This window comes from Electrophorus electricus, chromosome 20, assembly GCF_013358815.1.
Source record: "Electrophorus electricus isolate fEleEle1 chromosome 20, fEleEle1.pri, whole genome shotgun sequence".
Classification (NCBI taxonomy): Eukaryota; Metazoa; Chordata; class Actinopteri; order Gymnotiformes; family Gymnotidae; genus Electrophorus; species Electrophorus electricus.
This window is the reverse complement of record NC_049554.1, coordinates 1,732,684-1,755,950: the sequence shown is the minus strand read 5'-3', so window position 1 is coordinate 1,755,950 and position 23,267 is coordinate 1,732,684. Positions and strand designations below refer to the sequence as shown.

The 23,267-nt window shown below is 39.9% G+C and overlaps 2 protein-coding genes across 3 annotated transcripts in view; both read right to left on the bottom strand.

Moving 5' to 3' along the window:
• Positions 1-2,096, bottom strand: part of LOC113579175 (sodium-coupled neutral amino acid transporter 3-like) — a 40,691-nt gene extending 38,595 nt beyond the window's left edge. The window contains exon 1 of one of the 2 annotated variants that reach the window (XM_027012928.2): positions 1,824-2,096. The gene's annotated coding sequence lies outside the window, so the exon portion shown is untranslated. The remainder of the gene's footprint in view (positions 1-1,823) is intronic. The other variant, XM_027012929.2, reaches the window with a different exon arrangement.
• Positions 2,097-14,619: 12,523 nt separating this feature from the next.
• zmp:0000001006 (uncharacterized protein LOC100002840 homolog) lies at positions 14,620-22,719 on the bottom strand. Its single transcript, XM_035520590.1, is given in 5 exon segments — positions 14,620-14,780; positions 18,183-18,455; positions 20,164-20,433; positions 22,416-22,425; positions 22,543-22,719. Coding segments are annotated over 5 exon segments (891 nt in total).
• Positions 22,720-23,267: the final 548 nt, after the last annotated feature.

The window sequence follows — 23,267 nt, the reverse complement described above, 5'->3', positions numbered from 1 at the left end:
TCAGTATATAGATCGATAGGCTATCTGCACAAAAGCACAGAGCGATTATGACTTTAATGGAATTGTACTCTAGAAGTGGGAACACAATATTGTGATAAATATTGGTGCAACTTTGGTGACAAAATCTGTGTACACAATTATTTTCTTACTGATCAGAGATCACTGTAAATGAGATATCCAATACTGCAAATAAAATACCAAACACATACCTGCAGATGTTCTGTCCTGGATTATGTAGAAGGCACTTTTTGTGAACTTCTACAATACATAGGGGGATGTGAACTAAATACCAATAAAATATAATTTAGGAGGATCTCTGTAATTTTCACTTTCTCTGTTGAAAATCAAGGGCTTGGAACGAGAGGGGCATGACATTTTGAGTGAGTAACGGATATATCAAATTAAAGCTCTTGGTGAGATCTATCTAATGGAAAAATATCATATACAGATGTTAAAACAGTATTTAACAAAATGAAGACAATGCATAGCTGAAGTTTATTTGCGCTTTTTTGTAAAATCTGTCAAATGTCACACCCCTCTGGTTACAAGTCCTCGAAATATCCCCCTGACACACCCTCTCTTACTGGGAGTTCACATTCTGTGCATAATCTTATGAGAAAAACTGTGGGACAATTAGTAAAGGCTTGTTTTGTATATATGTATATAAAACATTTTAGTCCACTTGAGAACAACTGGATATATAGGACATGTCAGGCAGAGGTCCTATCAGTTGGGTGAGCACAGTGCTTCACTTGCTTCACATATCCCATTTTTCTGGAAACCTTGTATACTACGCTGCAATTTTTACTACCTCTACATCTTTAACTAGGAACCGGGTAGAAAACAGGGCCAAACCACACACACAACACCTACAGCAATGCAAGAACCGAGAACCCATTACTTTCCTCAAGACTGGAGGTCTTGCTGGGAGTCCAGAAGCAACCCAAGGCGACAGTAAAATGTATTGTACCATTAGTGGCAACATGAGAATGTAGCGCTCTCCTTGAGAAGACGGACTAACGGGCACAGGTCCTGCTTTCACGCACATTGCACGCTTAGACTCCTAAACACACCTTGCTGGGTCTAGAGCGATGTGCATCACCGCTGCGTGGCACGGTTTCCAACTGCGCCCTATATGCGCTTTATCTTGGCTCCCAGGGGCTGTGTGAGAGGGGCGATTCAAAATGTGGCCCTCCAGTCAGGCAGTGCTGTATGCTGCGCGCAAATGGTGTGCTGTTTTTAGAACCAGCCGGATTCTTTTTTTTTCTCTCAAAAAGAGCTATGTTTATTATAAAGTTATGAAGTTGCAGTGTTCAGCATCAAACCTAAGAGATAACTCGCGTTTGGAATATGAGACTTTTTTTCTTCTGCCAGTGCATAAGCATCACGCTTTCACATTACTTTGCACCTGCGTCGCTCCGCTACCGTTTTAGATGATCTGATGGAGGCTGGCTGGTGTCGTGCCACCGCATCCCTGTCAAACACTCCGGGAAGTTTCCATGTGGCTAACGCGAAAAGTAGCTTGACATACTGGGCATAGACTACACCGACACCGACACCGAACTACACGCCAACGCATTTACAGGTTTCCCTTAACATTTATTAAAAGTGGTTCCAATTGTTTTTTGCCGTGCTTTGCGATAATAGCTTTGATACAGCTTGCCGTCAGAGTAGAAATGATTTACCCTCAGATCGAAACGGGCTGAAGTGCAAGGACAATAGTGTCCTGGTGTGCAGAATTGAGGTCACAACTGTAGGATAATCCTGGCTGAGCCTGGCATGACAAAATAAAGTAACGAAGTATTCAGTTGGCTCCGTCTTACCTGACAAGAGAGGAGCGGAGAACCGAGCAGTATCCTCGCGCCGTTACTCCTCTTCCCACGCTCCTGCTGACCGTGTCTCGAGCTTCTCCGCGCGAAACCGACGACGTCGCCCTGGATGAAAATGTGGTCTGAGGGTGTTCCTTTCGCGAAGGCTGTCTAATTCCTTTCCGTGGCAAAGGTTTTTAAAGTGGGTCGCAACACGAAAGCCTTTCCCCCGCCTACCACGCGCCGGTCTGTTCACGCGCCTATCACCGACACCACTGAGCGAAGGACCTCTTTGCGCGCGGGCGTGTAAGGCGAACGGTGTACCAATAAGCGACGGTGAAATCAGATCTAGACGCACGTCAACAGATTTTTCCACTCTGAAACGCTTTAGGTGGTTATTCTGTCAGTGTAGCCTAAAACGTATATAGCATTCCCACGTAGACATGTGCATTTGTTATGACCAGGGCGGTTCCCTGATAGTGAGATGTACTGCATTAGATTTGACCCGTTTCGTGTCCTATGTCTCTATTCTTTGGTATGTTTCGTGTCCCATGTTTCTGTTCCATAGGGAGTGGAGCTTTTCCCTGCCACTGCCGCCTCTGTCTTACTCATTGTGGACTTGGACTCGGACAAACGTAAAGCTGCTTTGACAGCTGCTGTTGTAATTAAGAACTATATGAATACATTCGACTTTATTCATTAAACATTCCTATTCCTGGAGGACGTCGAAGAGGAATAACAAAGACAAAGATGCGCGGAACCGCGTCCAGACAGGCGTCCAGCCAGTCCTGCCCATTTCTAGGTCATTTAGCGGGACTGATGACATCGACTTGTGTTGTCATAACGCAAGGAGGTGTCCTCGCATTTATTTACCACACGCGCCACCTGCTTGCCAGAGAAATAGAGACTCTAGACTATTTCCACTTTATACTGCACGTTACCCATAAGAATGAGTGCGTACAACTTGGCAGTGGCACCATGCATTTGCCCTAGCTATGGCTTTACTCAGCAACCAAGCTGCATAGAAGTTCCCTAATAATCTGTATGCTAGACACAATATATTAAGTATATTAATTCCTTTTTTTGTGTGTGTGCATTTTGTTTTATATTGCACAACATTAATGTTTGTAATTTTTCTAAACTGTGTTAGCAAACCATAAAGCATCCATCATATACAGGTCATTTATGCCCACCAGAAAAAGCAAGTTGTTCCCAAAAGCATCTTAATAATAATTGTTACCATGATTATGACTTAATGTTTAGTATTGTGCCAATGGAAAGCAATGCCATTCGTTTATAACTAAATAACCTTTAGCATAGTACTTTAACCCATGAAAATGGGACCCCAAGCTTGTTTAGGAACAAAGGCACTCTTCATCACTGGAGTCTGAGAGAGAGAGAGAGAGAGAGAGAGAGAGAGAGAGAGAGAGAGAGAGAGAGAGAGTGTGTGTGTGTGTGTGTGTGAGAGAGAGATTCACATGTGTGATGGCAGCAGGGTGGCTCAAAGGTAATTTGAGATGGTGAACAGGTGTGTTACACTTCCTATTGTTACCTGAGTGTATCTGACCAATGCCTTTGCACATTCATTCTGACTGTGCACTAAAAGTGATGTTACAAAAGTAAGAGAGACTAATAATTGGGACATCACCAGAAGAGTAAACATCCAAACACACAATGAGGCTTATCAAAGAACCACTGGTATGAGTGAGCAATCATTTTATGATTTTTTATGATTATGCTATTTGATACTAGTACACTATATGGCTCAAAATATGCAAACACCTGACTCTCACACATATATGAGCTTGTTGGACGCCCCATTCCTAAATCATGGGCATTTATATGGAGTTAGCCCCCAAACATGTGTAGTGCCTTTGGGAATTTGTGCTCATTGAAAAGAGCACTTGTGAGCTCAGGCACTGATGTTCGACAAGGACGTCTGGCTTGCAATCGACATTCCAGTGAATCCCAAAAGTGTTCAATGGGATTGAGGTCAGGGTTCCATGCAGGCCACTGGAGTTCCTCCACACCAAACTCACCAAGCCATTTCTTTACAGACCTCACTTTGTGCATAGGGGCATAGTTATCATGGAACAGGAAAGAGCCTTCCCCAAACTGTTACCACAAAGTTGGAAGCAAATAGGTTAATTATCTAAAATGGTTTTGTTTGCTGTATTAACATTACCTTCTACTTGGTTATGTTACCAGCACAGAGTATTATACCTCCACAAAACTGTGGCACTATGCCTTCCAACAGACAGCATTTCCTTGGCATCCTCTAAACAGATAGTGAAGAGTGATTCATTACTTCAGAGCACACCTTTCCATTGAGAACAGGTTTCCATTTCCATTTGCTTCCAGAGGCAGTCTGTAGCGAGTGATGCAAAAGACGAAAGATTTTTGCATTTTTTATGAACTTTGATGACTGAAGAACGATCAAGGGGGGATAATTGTGAAATCTGTCACTGTTGGTTTGTCACATTTTCAAGATTGTATAGGATTTTAAAAATTCTAGTCTGGGCCAGGCATTAGGAAAGTTTGCTGAATCTGACACAGACCTTTATTCATCTTACAGTTGTATATTAAAGGTGCATCTATGTAAAGTTACAGACTGCAGCCAGTCTGTTGACATGCACAATTAGTCAGTTTCTGACCACAGGAGCACTGCTGATTGGACATTATTGAGATAGTGGAGTATTCTGGGCACAGCAATTGGCGATTCTAGAGTCTCTTGGGGCCCTAGGCAAAAATTCACAGCGCCCCCCCTTACCCGCCAACCAGAATTTATTGCCATTTTGTTATAAATTATCTTGTCATTATTGATCAATCATGCATGCTACTTGCAGCGGGAATGAGTGGAGTCAGACGTTGCACCCTTAGGGAATTCCGGTCTTATAGTGTCTTTGCAAACTTTGCACAAACTTTGCCACTGCTGTAGTTTAAAGTTTGTCAGTCCTCAGGGGACTCCCTCTGGCCTGGGGCCCCAAGCAATTGCTTGTATTGGCTGGTGGCAAGCGGCACCTCTCACTGACAACACAGCGGCATTATATTCGGCCATGTGATGGCATAAGTGTGTTAAACCACAGCTGTGTTCCTGTAGTTTTTATACATGTCTAAGCTACTGCAGGTTAAAAAATGTGACCTGCCACTGAAAAAAAAAAAACCTGTCACCAGAAAATGACCATCGATAAAACTTCAAAGGTTGTCGAACACATCATGCATGACAGAAGATGATCTATATTCTCCAACTGTACATCCAAAAGGCATTTTTAATAAATAAATGTTAATAATAAAGTGGGTGGGGGGGAGTTATATATGTTCATCATCTACTCATTTCTGCCACTCTTTATAGTTTAGAATAGTATAGAATTTTGGCCTCTGCTGATGCAGCAGATAACTGTGATGAACATGTTTGAATCCAGGAAGGGTTTAGTGCTTTCCCTGTGCTCAAACACCCAATTCTACTTAGGAAAGTCCAAACAGTTAGCTGACAAGTTGAATCAGGTGTGTTCCGGTAGGGAAACCCTAAATACTGCAGCCCTTTGGCTCTCTGTGGTTGGGGTCTGCATGCCCCTGCCTCACCAAGATCTGCAATCTGTGATCTTTCATCCGCATACCATCCTGCAATTACACCCTGTGTTTCAGTGACGTGACAGCTTCAAAGCGTGTTTGAGATGTCACGCAGTGGTGTGCCTATGAGGAGCCTGTGTTTTTAAAAGAGAAGGCCCCTCTCTCTTGCCCCAAGGGCCTGATGCAAAGTCTATGAGTGTCTCGATACAGCTGCAGACATCCGTATGGTTCCCAGTTGGCTAGGTCCTGGACCAGGCACTGGGGGAAAGTTTAAGGCTGGGTCCCTTTGTGGAACTCCGACATGTGAGCCAAGTCGGACTTCAAAGAAGGCCGAGACTGTTTTACCCACAGGCCAGTCATGTTCTCCTGGTGAATTACATCATTGTAGAAAGGTAATAAGGTGGAATTTGCTAAATTCTTCTTTTCCTTGGGAATCAAATATTGGCAGACAAAGTATTGGAAACTGAAATGAAAAACAGCAAGTGGCGGCTAACTTTATAAGTGACAACAAGGCTACGGAATTTTGGCCATTTGCATCATTGTAGTCTGAAACTTGGTGTTTCCTCTGCTCAAACCAGCCTGCTCTGTTTTGCAGTTAACGGGGTGCTAGTGCATGGAACATAAACTGTACAGTGCTGTAGCCATATATGGCAGGACCCTATAATACCTTTTATTTCTGATGGTCTCACATGAAAGTATTTCAAATGTGGGCTGTCTGTTCTTTCCAGAATTTAGCTGCTGTATCAGTCTGTAAGGGTGTGGCGATCATGACGACTTACGGAAGACTGATGCACCCACCAGACTGCCTGTTTTGTGTCTGTCCCATGTGCTGTTTCTGCTGTATAATGTTTGGCTGCAGTCCTGTTGCTTATAGAACATCTCGCCAGCCCACAGCCAGAGCTCTTAATGAGCAAGGCCAGGATGAGGACATTTTATTCACAGATAATTAACTCCATTGAGTGGTTTTTTTTTGCTCCCCGCTGTTAAAACATGTGATGATCAAACTTAATTAAGGTCACCTTTCGAGGGCTACTCAGATTTTCTTTGTTATACTGCCTCTCAACCTTTGCATCTAACAATATCTCTTTACGCAGACATAAATACTGATCCCAGAGGAGAAATCTAGGACAAAATATTAATTGTATGTATTCCTTCTGACTGCATACTAACAGGATGGACATTAGAAAACTTTGGCGATGATAGTGATTATCAAATTACATATGTAATTACTGCAACATAATTTCTGCCACTCTTTAAATATTCAGAGTATTACTAACAGTGAAATGGTGGTGACAAATCATGTTGTGTGAACAGAGTGCAAAAACTAGCAGCTAGCATAAAGTTATTAGCAGATAGCATGTTCCCTACTAGCCAGGATGGTAGTATGTGAGCTGTTAAATACAGATTGTAATTTTTTTAGTAACTTAATGTTCAACTTATTAAATGCAACATCTTATATAAATAATTTATATACATGTAACAGTCAGCTTCTTGAGGGCAGTTTCTTCATGATGTGATGTGTCATTAATACCAGCCTGACCCTAGCAAACCTGTGTCTGGTGGTCATGTCCGTCTGTGTCTGGGTCATGATGATTAATAAACCAGTTCACATTTCCTGAGGAGAAATGAATGGTACACAGCGGCAGTGGAAGAAGGTGTGATGGTTATAAAGATTACATAATGCGGCATATGGGGCAGGGAAGGCAGCCTTTGATGGATTTATCAACACTGGACATCTGTCACAGCATAGAACTCCTGTTTGTTATTCTTCCTCACTCTTCCAGCAAAGGAAAGCATTTTCACAGAAAGAGTTCAGAGACCAGCGAGCCCCTTCCAGAACACACACACACACACACACACACACACACACACACACACACACACACTTCCACTTGCACACACACTCAAGCTTTCTTTTTCTCAGTGTCTTAGACACACACAGTATCTTTATGTTCTCCGCTTTCACACACGCTCGAATTTACACATATACATTTTCCCTCCAACCACATGTACTACATACCCTAAGACACAGACACACACTCACCTCTCGACATTTTCCCGAGCCATCATTCCAACTGGACCACAGCGCTCTATTAGGAACAAAGGACTGCGGAGCATTGTTCCCCCCGGTGAGCGGAATTCCTCAAGGCGGCCAGGTGCTGCTCTGTTGGGGATTACGCATGTCACGATGGCCCACTGAGGCTCCCAAGATCCCCCCGTGAGAGCATGGAATGGAATTCAATTGAAACACGGCACAAATGAAAACTTTTATAACTCCAAATTCAAAGGATTACCAAGGCCTGTGAAAACAAAACACAAACACAACATGAAAACGTCCCATGTTCCTTAAGATGTTCTGTTAGAACATTTGCGAGTTAAAAAAAGGAGCAAGAGAGCCAGAAAAGGAAACTATGAGCTGTAGGTGTAGGAAAACTATAGACATCCCTGCTAATGTTGACAGAGCCCAGAATAGATGCACTATGGGTTGACTGAGTTCAAACTAAATACTATTCAGTATAATTTTGTAATACAGTCAATGTGCTCCCTTTAAAGAGTGCTATTTTATCTATTCTTTTCCCTAAAGTGATAGAATGTCAATATCTAGGACTAAATTGGTGAAGATTAATGATTCTTTTTTATATGCAGGCTTACGTGATGGGGGAGACCTTACTGTTGCAATGATTAAGCCGTGTTCAACTTTTTTGGAAGGTGTTGGCCCTCAAGAGCAGGTGGTCAACATCAGGTCCTCATTATGTATGGAGTTTCTATCAAGTGTCCAAGCTGTGAGCTGAGTAGCTTCATAGAAGAGACCTCTTTAAGGTTGTTGAAACAACCTAATGAATATGTGAAGAATGTCACTTCATCACATGTAACGATATTACACATAGTTACCTCCAATACTATAACTATTTATTATTACTCTATTGCTATAATTTAAGTTTTTGTTGCTGAGGAACAAAACTGAATTAAGTAACATGATCTAACGTGATGCATGTGCTTAAATTGTCGATCATTTAAAAGAAAGAAAATGCATTCACATTTAATGAGAATGCATTCACAGTTAATTGTTACATTCTACTGATGTTGGTTTCTCGTCACCAGTCACAATAAATGAGAAGCAAAACTGAGAACATTGTGAGACCAGTAGAATCAGAAAATTAACCAAGTCCTTCATTGCTACACTGGGGCCTGTTATAGGCTTTCTAATAAGTTTAATTCAGTCTGATGGAGCAGGCATTTGGAGTAAATTTACAGTAAACCATTTAATGCACACCAAGTATCACAAACTCAAATCCCCAAAGCCCCAGTGAACGATAGAGTTTGTCTTCATTTAACACACCTGTGTCTGCAGCTATAGTATGATAAGGAAGGCAATAATTGTTTAATGCCTGCTGTTTGAGGACCCATGTCATCTAGAATAGTGATGACAAACGTATCGTGCTAATACAACAGTGACTGGCCATTAGACTTGTACTGATCAATTCAATGTGCATAAATACATTTTGAGACATTGTTATATCAGTATGCATTTGCACTACATGGTCATATTAAACTATAGCATTCACAATTATTTAGAATTAAATGTAAGCTGCAAAAATTATGCACAATTATGCTGGCAAGATTGCTACTTTACAAGTATATATTTCTCATTAGGCTGTCTGGGCAAAAAAAGAGAATGAATAACTGATTTTGTGTTATTCACCCATTAATTTGACAGATCAAGAATAGAGTTATTTTAAGCACTAGGAAAGAAACAAACACGGAAGTGCTACCAGACATAAACTGTGGAGATGTTTAGCTTGGTAACAGTACAAGTATTGTAAGCAGTGGACACTTTGGCAGTCAGAGCAAGACAGGGCTGGGCGAAGCCCTCATTCATGAGCAAAGCTTGTGATATTTTTAGCTTTTAGTGCATTTCTGAAAAAGACACAGCAAAACTGCATTTCTGAAAAGGCAGACAGCATAGCATGCATGGAGCTACACAGCTTTCTGACTTCATGAATGGGCTCACACAGCATGCTTTACACTGAAGTCATCCAGCCTGTGCTCAAACAAGGCTAAAGTATGGTCTCTTAAAAAACAACCTCATCTGACTTTCTTTCTACACACACTCAAAATCAGCATCCTCTTGAAGCAATATGTTCCAGTACAAATTAGGCAAACAGTTACATCTAAACTTTGAGGCTGTCATATCAGAGAAGATTGTGATGCAAAACCTGCTTTTCTGGTGGATTTAGACTCACAGCAAACAACCAAAGATTTATTTCACTGAGAGGAAAGGGCGAACTGGACAAAACTCTGTGCACTAATGCTAAATGCCATCTCAGAAAAAATCACTGAATCCTCCACAAATTAATTTTGTGCCTGAATGTTTAAAGTGTTTTTTCGAAGTTCCAAGTTTTTTTCCCGATGTCCTCCATTTGAAGAAGTGTAAGATGAAGAAGTGTAAGAAATTGTGTTAGCATGTGCTTTGCTGTCATATGCCTATGAAATCAGCTCCGTACATAACAGACTTATTAAAGTTAGGGTAAATAGTTAATAAGGCACACTATTTAATAACTATTGTGAATTATTTAGCAACTACACTGAAAGTAATATGAAATGTATGTAGTTATAGAAGTGAGAAATGAGTGTCTGGCAGCCCATAAAGTGCAAAGAAACAAAAAGTTGTTAAGTGCATTCAAACAAGTACAGACATGCACACTGTACCAAAGATTAGGAGTCCTGTTCCTATGGTTCAAAGTTACAGGCAGAGACAGCAATGATTCAGCATGTTGGAGGACCACACGTTAACCCACACATATGCCCATGAACACACATGCACAAACACACACACAGACACACACACACACACACAGAGAGAGAGAGAGAAAGAGAGAGAGAGAGAGAGAGAGAGAGGAAATTTCCACCGTGGTGGCCCTGTAAAGCCATGAGGCACTCAAGGTCTTGATCTGGAGATGATCCGTCCACAGCAAATCAAGTCAAGCCAGTCAAACTGCAGTATTTACAACATGGCTTGCACAGAGGCAACAGTGTTGAAGAATTAATATATACTATATTAACAGTTTGCACAGCTGAAACTCTACTAATTTTAAAGTCCCAATCAGGAATATCAGAAACTCCACAACATACTATTATGGGTCCCCCTGAGCCATAATAGTATGCATTTAGCAGGGCAATTATTATTATCATGATCCACAACCTTGTGGGCATTTCTTTTCTGCTGAATGACTAAAGTTCACATGCTGGTAAATCGATCTCGTTGGAAGGCCAGTGGGATCAGATGTGCTCATGTGACTCAGCTTGTTTACCTGTGCTGTCTCATATTTGCTACTGCTACAGAGACTTTGACACGCAGCTCACATCTCCAGTTCCAGGCCCACTGACTTTTTACACTTTACATATACCAACTATTGAAGGTGCTGGAAAATATTGTTTGTTCCCTGATGTCTGTGGAAAAAGTATATGACTTTGGTCAGGGCGAAAAATGTCCAAAGAAATGTACAGTTTTACATGCCTATTTACAACCCTTTGATTTGGTCCTATAATTAAATTAGTTATTTTCTTTTTTACAATCCTTTTTTGATGGGCTAATGAATAATTGATGAGCTCTGCTCTGATTGGTTGGTTTATTGGTAAGGCACCACAATGGCTCACACAGAATCAACAGGTCAAAATTAATCACTAACTAGCTAGTTAGCTAAATGTGACATGTGAACCGACAACAATACAAAATAATTACTATGAAACTTTCAATGTAAAATTATCTATATTCAACCAAAAAAAAAAAAAGAGAGGATAAAATCACATTGCTTAGCTAACTAGCTACTTAGCTACAGGTTGTGGTTGTTTGAAACTCTTTTCAGTGTCAAATGCTGGGTGTGAGCCTTCGATGTACTCAGACTGAAACATTCAAAGCAAACTAACAAGTTCATGGGATCCTACTGATATGGTTGACAAGAACATCAACAATGCCTGTTTCTCCACTGTTTTGTTCATCACTTTTCCATGACTAACTGTGAATACCAAGGTTTCTGACACATTAACCAGCCTTGAAGTACTATTAGTACAGAACACTTTTTAGGCATACCATTTAGTACAGAAGTACAGCCAAAACTGCAGAACCAAATATTGGTTCATTTTAATCAGTCAAGAATGTAATAATATGTACCAGTCTAGGGCTATATCCAAAATCGCATACTTCTATACTAAATAGTATGCCAAAGTAGTACTTCAGGGATGGTTAATGTGATTGAAACCTTAGTATTCACAGTTAGTAATGGAGAAGTGGCCAAATGATATATTATGCCATATTATCCCATGATACCAATGTTGTCCAACATTGCCAAACCCACACAGCAGAACATGGCAGATGCTAATGAAGCAATTTTCAAGTCTAAGTATAATTCACAGCACATCTGATCCATGTGTTGATTAGTCTTCATTTATTCTTTAAAATGTTTATTTCTAGTGTCATGTGCCAAAACCTAAGAGGAAAATGTGCTAAAATATTGATTTTGGTTATCTCATTAGCATGATTTAATAATGTTTGAATAGCTGTTAGCTGAAAGACAGAAAGGGAAATGAGTTCTAAATAAGTCACTTTTTTTAAGTCACACACACACACAAACACACAGTCCATAGCGCCCAGACTGCTATTAAAATTATTCATAATAACAGGAGAGCCAAAATTTGGATTCCCCAACATAGTTACTAGTTACTTTGTATATATGTCAATCCTTTTTTTTCACCCCATACACAGACATAGAGAATCCATACTGAATGTTGATACCTTAAAATTATGTAAAATTCAGATGAAAATAAGAGCAGACTATCAATGATTTATGTCCTGCCTTTTTGAATTAGCATTATTATTTGTGTGTAAACTATTCATGATATAAGACATATCAGTTAAATGAAGGAAGAAATGACTTTTTTCCATAAAACATCCGAGTTAACCACAATATTACCATATAATTTCAGAAAGCGAACATCTTAGAATATCTCCACAGAAAGCACAGATGACTAACACTGCCAGATGAGCTCAAAGAGGACCAATGTAATTTAAAAGGTTGTGGCAGCTCTCTCTTGAGAAAACTACATGTACGTCATCAGGTGCTCTCGGATTTTTATAAGAGACTCTTATTGCTAATTCTGAGCTTGTATTCGTAGTCACAGACATTACGAGGGCATCAGGGTCAACTGCCACCCTCCACATCCCTTGCATTGCTCATTCACTCAATTCCATCCAAACCCTCTTATACTGGCAGCTTATGTAACCAGGTGGGAAAGGAACAAAATACGGCCTTAATGTTCTCTTGTGAGATCACAGCCACAAAAATGAAGCAACATTATGATCAGGTGTGAAAAGAGGAGGGGGAATGCCTCATACGGTTAACAGCTATATGTATTAACAGCCAGCTGGGAGTTTCCCTAAAACAGATAGCACCTAGAGAAGATGGTAAGAGGGTTGTAGGGTGACACAGTGAAACCTCTTTCTATGAATTTCAACTAAAAAAAAAAAAGTTACATCTTAATGCTATAAAGACTTCAATATTTTTTACCTTTAACAAGGCACACAAAACCTAACTGAAAACAGAAAGGGGAAAAGGAGGAATGGTAAAATTATATACACTCCACAAAGACGTTAGGACATTTTTAAAAGCTAGTTAACTATTCAGCAATTTAACAAACACATTAAAAATCTGAACTGAAACTAAATAAGGTCCGTGTAGAGGTGCATGGCATTCTGGGAGTCCTCACCGTGCTTCTCTCTGCTCCCCTCCTCCACTCCCAAAGGGTCAGATGTCCTCGTGACTCGCTTAGTCCCAACAAAGCACCCCTACCCCCCAACGACTGAAGTTTGGGGTCAGACTGGCCATCTGGACGTTCTGGAAAAGTTCATCAGCATAGTTCATCAACTTTAACAGTCATATAGGGTGGCAGCAGAGGAAGCTAATGCAACCATTTGCTAAGCATATTTTAAAAAACAAACAAAAAAATGGAAACAAAGGGCAAAGAAGAGTGCTTACTTGGTCATCTTTATTTCAGTGGTCATGGCAAGCAGAAAAAAAAAATGAAAGGAGAAAAGCAAAGTCACAGGAGACTGATGCTTTGAAATGTAAAAAGCTGACGGAGCTGTTTAGCTGTGGCACCACTGCCAGCAGCAGTAACGTAATCACCAAACGAGAGCGTTGTGGGCCAAATGCTAGTTGAGCCTGAGGAACATCGTAAGGCTGCTCATGACAATGAGCGACAGTGTTCAGTGTGGACAATAAGGGACATCCAGTTACCACGCGTCCTCCGACCTCTTCCGCCATCCATTCCACACACCCCCTCCCCCCGCGCCAAGTGCAAAGTGCTATATTCCAAAATAAAAGGTAAAAAAATAAAAATAAGTGAGGCAAAATTATTGACTAAAATATTTTATTTGAAATTGACTGATTGAATCAAAAAAGTTTAAATTAAACATAACATTGTAAATATTCCAAAAATCATAGAACTAATAAATGCAATAATTCCCCTTTAAGTAGCCTAAATAAAAGAAAAAAAATACAGACGCTTTTTGCCTGAACAGTGCATTCAGTTTTTCTCCTTCTGAAGGAGCACTTTACTATGTAGTCAGTCATTTAGAGAAGAAGTGTCTCTATGATTCTGTCAGCAGTTTATTCAGTCATAATCTACTTGGGGAGCCCGAAATCAATTTCGTTCTTTCTCTATTTGCTCATCCATGAGTATGGTCAATAAATATATTATAGGAGCTAAATACTTTTATTAGATTATATAAAAAGTTACAATAATAAACAGCCTCCGGTCATCATCAGTGGTACTGTCACTTGCTTTTGTGAATGTGATACGGTTACGGGTATAAGTACTGTATCAGGAGAACCCAAGGATGTGTGTACACACACATACACACACACACACACACGTATATATATATATATATATATATATATATATATATATATATATATATATATATATATATATATATATATATATATATATATATATATATATATATATATATATATATATATATATATACGTGTGTGTGTGTCTGAAACGTTTCTCGCTTCTAAAGCAACAGGTTACGAGACACGATGATAAATTACTTCACCCATTTCCCATTAAAAATAACCTCACATCTGCAGGAACTGTAATATTTCTATGTAATAGTTTGCTGAACAAAATTTCGGTTCTCTCTTGAACAACAACAACACCGGGGACATTTTGCTTAAGTCTCTCGACCAGCGCCCGTGCCCAGCGTGTCGTGTAAGCGGTTTTTCGTTAGAAGCGTGAGCGGCTCGATCGTCAGTGCAGAAGCGCTGCGGGTGGGAAAGCGTGCAGTCCCGCAGCATTTAATCTCTTCAAGGCTGACATGCATTTGCTGCCGTGCTACAGTGAGAACGTTGTAAAGATCTGTCCTATTTTCACTCCTACAGTACTGATTACACAATGGGCACAGACATATAAAGTGTCCTAAGAAAAGCATGACGATGCACAGCAATAGGTTTTCCTTTCCAGCGAACATTAAAGAGAACGGTTCTATTTTCCCGATTTGTAACATTACATTACATGATAAACAGAAATATAAAAACAATCCTAAGAAAAGCAAGTTGATGCAGTCAACAGTATAGTGTATACAGAAATGAATTAAATAGGCATTTTATTTAGACAGCGATTAGTGGAAAACGTAATTCATTCGTAGGAATATTGAGAGAATATAAAATCTTTTGTAGTAATATTTAAAAAACATAAGGGTTTCATATTTAAATTTATATTTGTGGCATTTAGCAGATGCTCTTACCCAGAGCGATTTACAGAAGTGCACCAGTCATATACTTAGAAAAGTATCATTAGCTAGCCCAAATAGGTTAGAGTCTAAAAGTACCTTTATATATATATATATATATATATATATATATATATATATATATATATATATATAGAGAGAGAGAGAGAGAGAGAGAGAGAGAGAGATAGATAGATAGATAGATAGATAGATAGATAGATAGATAGATAGATAGATAGATAGATAGATAGATAGATAGATAGATAGATAGATAGATAGATAGATAGATAATATAAATATAAAATCTTCTTACAAGGGCAACTAGGCTAAATTCAAGCGCTATTAATGCTGAGAGAACACAATACACGAATAAATAAATACATAAAGCCAAAAATTTTACAGAACTGGTGCCCTAAATTTTGAGGCGCTAAGGAGAGTTTGGGAGCAAGTCATACATAGAAACCTTTTTTGAGGAGCTGCCGTCGCCCCCTAATGTCTACTGCAGTTTCTACACACTGTAACAATCCGAGGAAAGCGTGTCTGTCACTAAGGCAATACAATTATTCGTGTGATTTATATTGATAACAAGAGCCAAATGCGTGGTTATGAACCTCGTACAGATCGCAATGACACTTTTTTGTGACTTCCAGGCATGTGATATTTTGTAAATTATTACAAGCCGAACTTACCCCTGTGTTAACATAGTGTTAACACGGTGGAATAAAGTGTTCATAGGTGCAACCTTAAATTATAATGCACAAACAATATGAATGTTTATATATAAAACAGTGAAGCTAAAATTATACATGTTGCTATAATTTTCTGGAAGTATTATCACAGCCTCATCTTCTCGTGGGAAAATAGACCACATGAGACCACACACCCACACCGCACTCACAAACAAATCAGAGAAACAAGCCAGCACATGGCCTAGTCGGGGCAGACAGAGGAATGCTCTTCAATCTGACTAAGGCCTGTGCTACCTCTGTGAAGAGAGAGGCAAAGACACTTGTGAGGGCCAAGGGTGGTGTCGGTACCACCCTCCAACCCCGTCTCACAACACCTGCAAGGACGACCTCCTCATGAGACACAATGTTCATTGTCAAAAAGCGGATGGTCAGCAGTGAAGTGCTTATTAAACCAGGCATGTAAACAGTCGCCACTAGAGGGCACCCTCCAAAATCCAGTGCCTTACAGAAGTAAAGTTTCCTGCCAAGGGAGGTGCCACTGGATAGTTAGAGGAGCATGAAAAACAGAATGTAGAAGCAGGCCAACAGGAAGAGGTGGATGTAGTGGATGTAACCAGGGTTATGAGAGGTTGACTGATCTGTGTGCCTTTGATGTTAAAGATGGAGAGCGTGTGGGTTGGCAGGCATGGATTCTGTTAGCTAATTTGGCCAAATGGTGGAATAAGGCACATCAGCCTATTGCCTGTCAAATACTTGTAGAAAAATGGTAACAGTGCACATAAATGTGCACATAAATATTCTCAATGAGGCCCAAAACGCATCAACCGCCTGATGTAATGAGAGGGTGGTGTAGCACTCTGTGTATCAGGTCTTGCTAACAGGACTGCTAATGTGAAATAAGGAGTGCATTTTTCAACATGATATGTTTTATTTTGTTTTTAACTTTGAAATAAGCCAGCAACTGTTTCAGCATCTTTTAGCAGCAGTTTCGAATCAGTGAGCTTTATACAGAGGAAATCAGAAACATGGAGCTTCTCGAACTGACTACTTTCACTCTTACAGTATACGTGTGAGTGTGCAGTGCTAAATTTAATTCCCAAAAGTAGGGCAAACCTCATGCTATTGTAGTTGCTGGAGTTCTTTGTCTTGGAACATTCCAATCCCAGCTGCACTGGCAAGTTCCTGCGAAAACACCAGACGGCATATTTGCTAGCAAGGAGGGGCGAGGCTGCTAGCAGGGCCAGCATCGGCTTTTGCTCACCTAAGGAGTCACTGCTAATTATATCCCCACACCTACCACGCTGCGCTCCATCAGGCTGTCCCACAGCTACGTGTCATGCTACAGAAAAGCTTGTTACTGTGCAGGCTCCTGTTACCCCAATCCCATCTTCAGTCAGACCGACTATTCTTGGCTGGTGGTGCAGCTCATATTTTTGAAAGGAAAGTGCAAACAAATAGGACTTTGCCAATGTATTCTGATAATATTGTCACTACAAATATGAATCATATGTATATGATGCAACATGTTTCACAATTAAACTGTTTTTTATGCTTAATGCTGAAAACAGTAATATACCAAAGACAAAAGGGAAAAACAAGAATAATGAATCCACCTCAATTTTTTTATACATATTTTTGTCTTCCATTCACTCTCAATACACTTTGCTTTCTCTTATGCTGAAACCCCCAAAATTATCAAAATATTTTGAAATGTATTGTTCATATATATTCTAAAAAATAATTAATTTTATTGATTTATAGGTATAGTCTATAAATGTAGGTTTTTTATATCACAATGGAACATACTACTCTGTTTTAGCAAAATACTGATGTTCACTGTACATCCAATTAAATGGAGGAAATTTTTTCCAAACAAATATAGTCCAAATAAGAAAGCTTGGCATAATTACATAGCACTGTTTCAGTTAGCAGGTACTGCACTTTTTCTTTTTTTTTTTGGTGTTCTGTCACTGCTTGAGAACGTCTCACAGCTCAGCTGCTAAGTGCATCAGGCTCATAGATGGTGGAGTGCCTGACTCTTCACTGCAGTCATTTGTCACAACTTCACAGGGCTTTGGGGTTCATTTACTTTTGAGATGGACAACCAGTGTCGTTGTGCCAATCGGCAGTACAAACCCAGCAAAAAATGCAGTCACAGCTATGACAGCAGACAGCGAAAGGTTGACCGGTCTCTCCTCTGAAAGATAGTGAAGATATAACAATAATTCTTTGATATCTTACAAGGATGAATTTGTGGGAAGTATATACATGAGGAAGATGTCGAACTCGGGCCTGACTTCCAGTCAAGACACGTACCCAAAGTTGCTCTTAATTTCCCATCAATACTTATGTGTTCAACGTCACAGGTGATTCCATGGACAAATGCGTTGCCAAGACTCAGGTAGCTGGTCATCTGGAACGTACCCTCTTTGTGAGGCAATATGCTAGTGGTTGACATGCCATAGTAGATGGGTTTTCCTTGGCGGGCCCATTGGACACGGATAACATTGGGATAGAAACCGTGAACGTGGCATGTAAGGAACTCCTGACCCTGCTCCCCTGTCATTCGCACATGCACTGTTGGTTTGGCTACATGGAAAAATGAAATAAAATTAAACTTCAGCAATCTGCGAAATGTAACTTACAAATGAGATTGTACTGGAAATGCTACAAACTGAATTCCTTAATAATCCAAGTCTGGATTGAAAAAAGTATCTAATGTTTTTCTCTCTGAAGAAGATTTTCTATATTTTATTTTCCATGATGTGTCACTACTTTATTAATATTATGGGAAAAACGGCTTCAGTGTGGCTACATATATCATAACTCAGGAGCCAGAACTGCAGTGGAAAAGGTTATACACCTTCAATTTTCAAACAAATGTTCTGAATGAAAGGTACTTATCTACATTGTTTAAAACAGTAACCACATACTCCAACCAGCCAACGCAGCCTGTGATACACTAACAAATATTGCAAAACTCCTTATCCTCTCTGCAAAACCCTCTACAATCAAAACAGTAAATGCATGCTGCAGAACCATGTAAGTCAAACACAGCAGTTCTACAGAAAGACAAACATTCATGAACCATTCATGTCTCAATGATGCAGATCTGTGGCCAGTTCTAAAGTGCTATGTTGTTTCTTACTACTGTATTGCTAAAGGACATCCACTGTAATCCACCATGACTCACTACAATTACAATAAATTCAGTACACACACACACACACACACACACACACACACACACACACACACACACACAGGTGGTCCAACAAAGTGAAATGCAAGAATGAGAAAATACACCTTCTATGTAAATATAGTGATTTTATTGGGCTACCTATAATATAGTACTGTAATGCAGGTGCATACTAAAACAAAACAACCAAAAATACTGTAATATAATACAAAATACAAGACTGTGGCTTGCCATTTGCTTTACTCAAAGAATATTTTCCTTAGCAATGTAGCATGGGAAAAGTCTCTTGGTATGCGTGATCGAACCTTGGAAGACTGATGCTGTGACTGACATTCATGTCTCATTCTTAGCATCTAAAAGTGGCATTTGGTCATAGGAATGGTGATCTTATACAATAGGATATACAACAGGTTTGAGGAATTGGATATACAGAAGTAGAAATTCAACAGACATTAATGGATGAACCCTACACCAGTCCCTCGCTGCAGATGTCTGATTGAATGGAACATTGTCCCATATGACTGCATAGCATTGGCCACTGACCAAAAGTAAATTGTTTATTGGTTTAGAGTTATATTTGGCAAGCAGTAGTTAAGCAATTGGAAGTCATTGCCAATTTGAGGAAGTGTTTTGGGATTGGTAATTAGCAGCTGCTGCCACCGTGTTTGTGATTTGCTTGAACTTCATGTAATTTTTTTTGTTGCCAAATGATCACTGTGTTTATTGTTTTGCATGAAGACCATAAGAAATGGAGACTGATAAGAGTCTTAAGTCTTAAGTAATAAGAGTCTTCACTATTCATTTGCTGTTTTTGCTATAATATATTAGAAGCTTGCGCATATATCCTAGTGGTTTATTGATTTTTTATGTTATAATTTGGTTAGGTTCCTAGTGTCAGATTGCATTCTTGAAGGTTATTATTTGCATCCCTAGCATAACACAGCTGAATCAACTCAGTTACTAGTCACTCAGAAAATCACCAAACCGCGCAGGAAAACCTTCAGATTTACAAGAATATAATTTAATCCCATTGACATGTGTGAAAATATCTATTTGTAAATTAGGTGTCAATATTTAAATTAAATGGCTTTTCTATACCTGCCCTGGAGAGGGAGCTGTTAGACTGTGAGAAGACAGTCTGCACAGCAGAGCACACCTTCCTCAGGCGTTCCTGCTTAGATCGGATGTATTCCACACTCTTCCTCTCCTCTGCTAGGAAATGGCCCACATCACTAGTGGAAACCATGGTTTCCTTTTCCAAGTCTATGTGCATGATATCTTTGCTGTTGTAGCCATAGCGCCAGAAGTGTCCAACCTGTCAATGACTGTGGAATGCGCACCCAATAAACTGTTGGTATGCACTTTCATCTGCAATACAAAAAAAAGGAGGTTTCACTGGATCGGATTTGAAAGTTTCAATCCCATCAACAAAGAAATTTTGCCTAAATACAATCCATCCACTGTTGTTTCGTTCAGACCTCCAGTGCTGATTGCAGAACAAAGGTTAGTGGATTTCATTCCTGTCACACCCTGGCCGCTACACAGCTTGCGATCACAAACTACACAAACTGCATCACTGGTGAAAACTATGGTTTCCATAGTCACAACATACCTATACTTCCCCAGTTCCAATTACCCACTTATTGAATACTTTCACACACATTTTTCATTTGTTTTCCTCCCTGTTTAATCCCCACAGGTTGCCAAGTTCAGGGCTTTGCACTAATGATCTCCATTCTCTGCTAGAGACATTGATAAGCCTACTGCTTCTATTTATTGAAGGTGGACTTCTTCCTCTTTTTGGCTTCTGCAAATAAAATTTGAGTTCACCACTTGTGTATCCTGCTTCACAAGGTCACATTGTCATAAACATGAAGGCAATGCCATTTTGTCAAAATGATTAAGCCTAAAAAATAGTTAGACTGGTTTAATATAATTTATTACAAGATCAGATAATAAGTCTATATCAGGACTATTCATCTTAGGGCCTAGTGTCTACAACTGTAAAGTTATCCTTCCACAGAGTATGCACAAATAACAAATTCAGATGTTTTCATATCCGAAAAGAGCTGTGACCAAAAAAGGAAAAAAAAAGGAGTTTAACTTCTGTCATGAAGAACCATTGGAATTTTTCTAGGGCAGATCCAAAGGTCAGCTACTGATAGGCAGGTATGATCAAATGGGCAGCTCTATACTCAAAGACGAAAACACAGGAAACAGTAAAAGCCACATGCAGAAGACACATTGAAGAGTAAATCTTTTTAGGAAAAATAGAAAAAGCTCTGATACAAACTACACAGCCAACAAGCCTTGGAAATTTAGAATGACAAAACTGTACATTTAAAGCTGTCTTAATGTACACAAAACTGCAGTTATGGGCGATAATCTGGGAAAGTGCCAGGAAGGAGCTGGAGAAGCAAGACAAAAACTGCAAAAGCAGATGCCTGAGTGTCCATGGCAACATCTTTTGCACAGCTACCATGTAGCTCACAATAAAGGGTTAAGAGCCTTGCTCTTGGGTCTGTGCCAAGTGTTCGGTGACCTTAATGACTGGTTCAAGCGTCTTGTGAGGTGGGACAGAGCGAAAGAGGAATCGTCTGGTGCGTCCCATGGGTTGATGTACTGATGTACTGCCTACAGCATAATTTGCAAGGGACAATTTGAACATAATCGAATGTCTATGCGGTATCCCATTAGCCCATGTTCCTGAAACATTCTAAACAAAAGATGAAATTTTCCTACTGTGAATTATCATCTAGTTCGCAGCTTTAAAAATGTTTAAATATTCGTTTACCTGCTCCAAGGCCCGGCCATGCATTGAGAACGCAAGCAAAAAGAAGAAGCATTATTGCATGCTATTTCGATCACCGTGACTTGAAAAAATGAAAGCAAAAATACAATGTGTGTTTTTCTGCGTTAATGTGATGTCATTTGCAAGTGGTAAGCGTCAAGCTTCAGATCGGTAGCACCAGGCAAACAAAAAAAATGTTTCACGACTTCTCTGTGCAATAATGAAAAGCTGCTTCTGGTGAAAAAGCTAATGTGAAAGAACAAGATCAGACATGTAATAGTAACTTTTCTTTCCTCTTTCAAGAGCCTGAATTTCCTGCATCCACACTGGGTTCCTTCTGGGCATTTGGACTGGCATCTGGCATAATTTGTGGAATTGTTATTTCTGGACTGCTTGTCAGAAGATAATTTTATTCTAATTATAATGTCGGGGAAATTGCAAATCCATTTGATCTCTGATTTCATGTTTGCTTTTTTACTTCAGCAAAGTATTGAAAATTTCTGTCTAATTGCCAAAACAACTTTCACATTTTTTTGCTCTGTTATTGTACATTTCAGACATCCCTGACTCTAGCATTATAAACATATCACATGTGTCAAGACTTAAGAGACAAGGTATCTGTAACAATTGTACACACACACAAAGAAGAGGATCCAATAGGTTTTTATTTTCAGAAAGCGACGGACCCGTGGGATCAGGCAGGTAAGCGTGGTCGGGTTGGTCCAGGGTGGAAATATGGGGCGGCGTCCGGGGGGTGTGCGAGGGTCAGGCGGGAGCCAAGGTCTAGAAAGCAGGCAGGAGTCAGTAACCAGCACGACATGCAAGATTCGGAAATGCTCGGTAAACCACACGGGGTCGGCCATACTTCACGATTTGAAAGCAGAGGAGGGAAGCTTATAAGAGGAGTCTGAGAATCAGGTGTGTTCTAAAACTCAGGTGAGTCTGATCGGGGGTGTGGGTGTGGCTGAGCGTGGGTCCTGGGGGTTGGTGATAGGATCACTCTGAAAGCGTAAGGAATGCCCATCCACAAGTCATCCTGCAGTTTCCACATGATTGTTCACACTGTTCACATTGTTCATATTCATGAAGGTGCTGTTCGCTGTTTCCTGCTTTCAAGCTTAACCAAAGTTATCATTGTGGATTCTTATGAATCTGTAATTGTGGGGTACAGAATATTTGCTATTTGTTTGTTGTAAGGAGCCACCAGATTAAAGTGACATTAATAGTAACCTACATTTAAAGACCTAATTTTGAGTATCTGAATATTGCTCATTGCACTGGTGTTTGTCATGGCGCGCCAGGTGCCCAGTCCGAGGGACATGCCCACTGCCCCACACACACACCACACTGCACGTTTCCATTCCAAGCACCCTGTTTAATAATTGCTCACATGTCCTTTGTTACCTTTTTG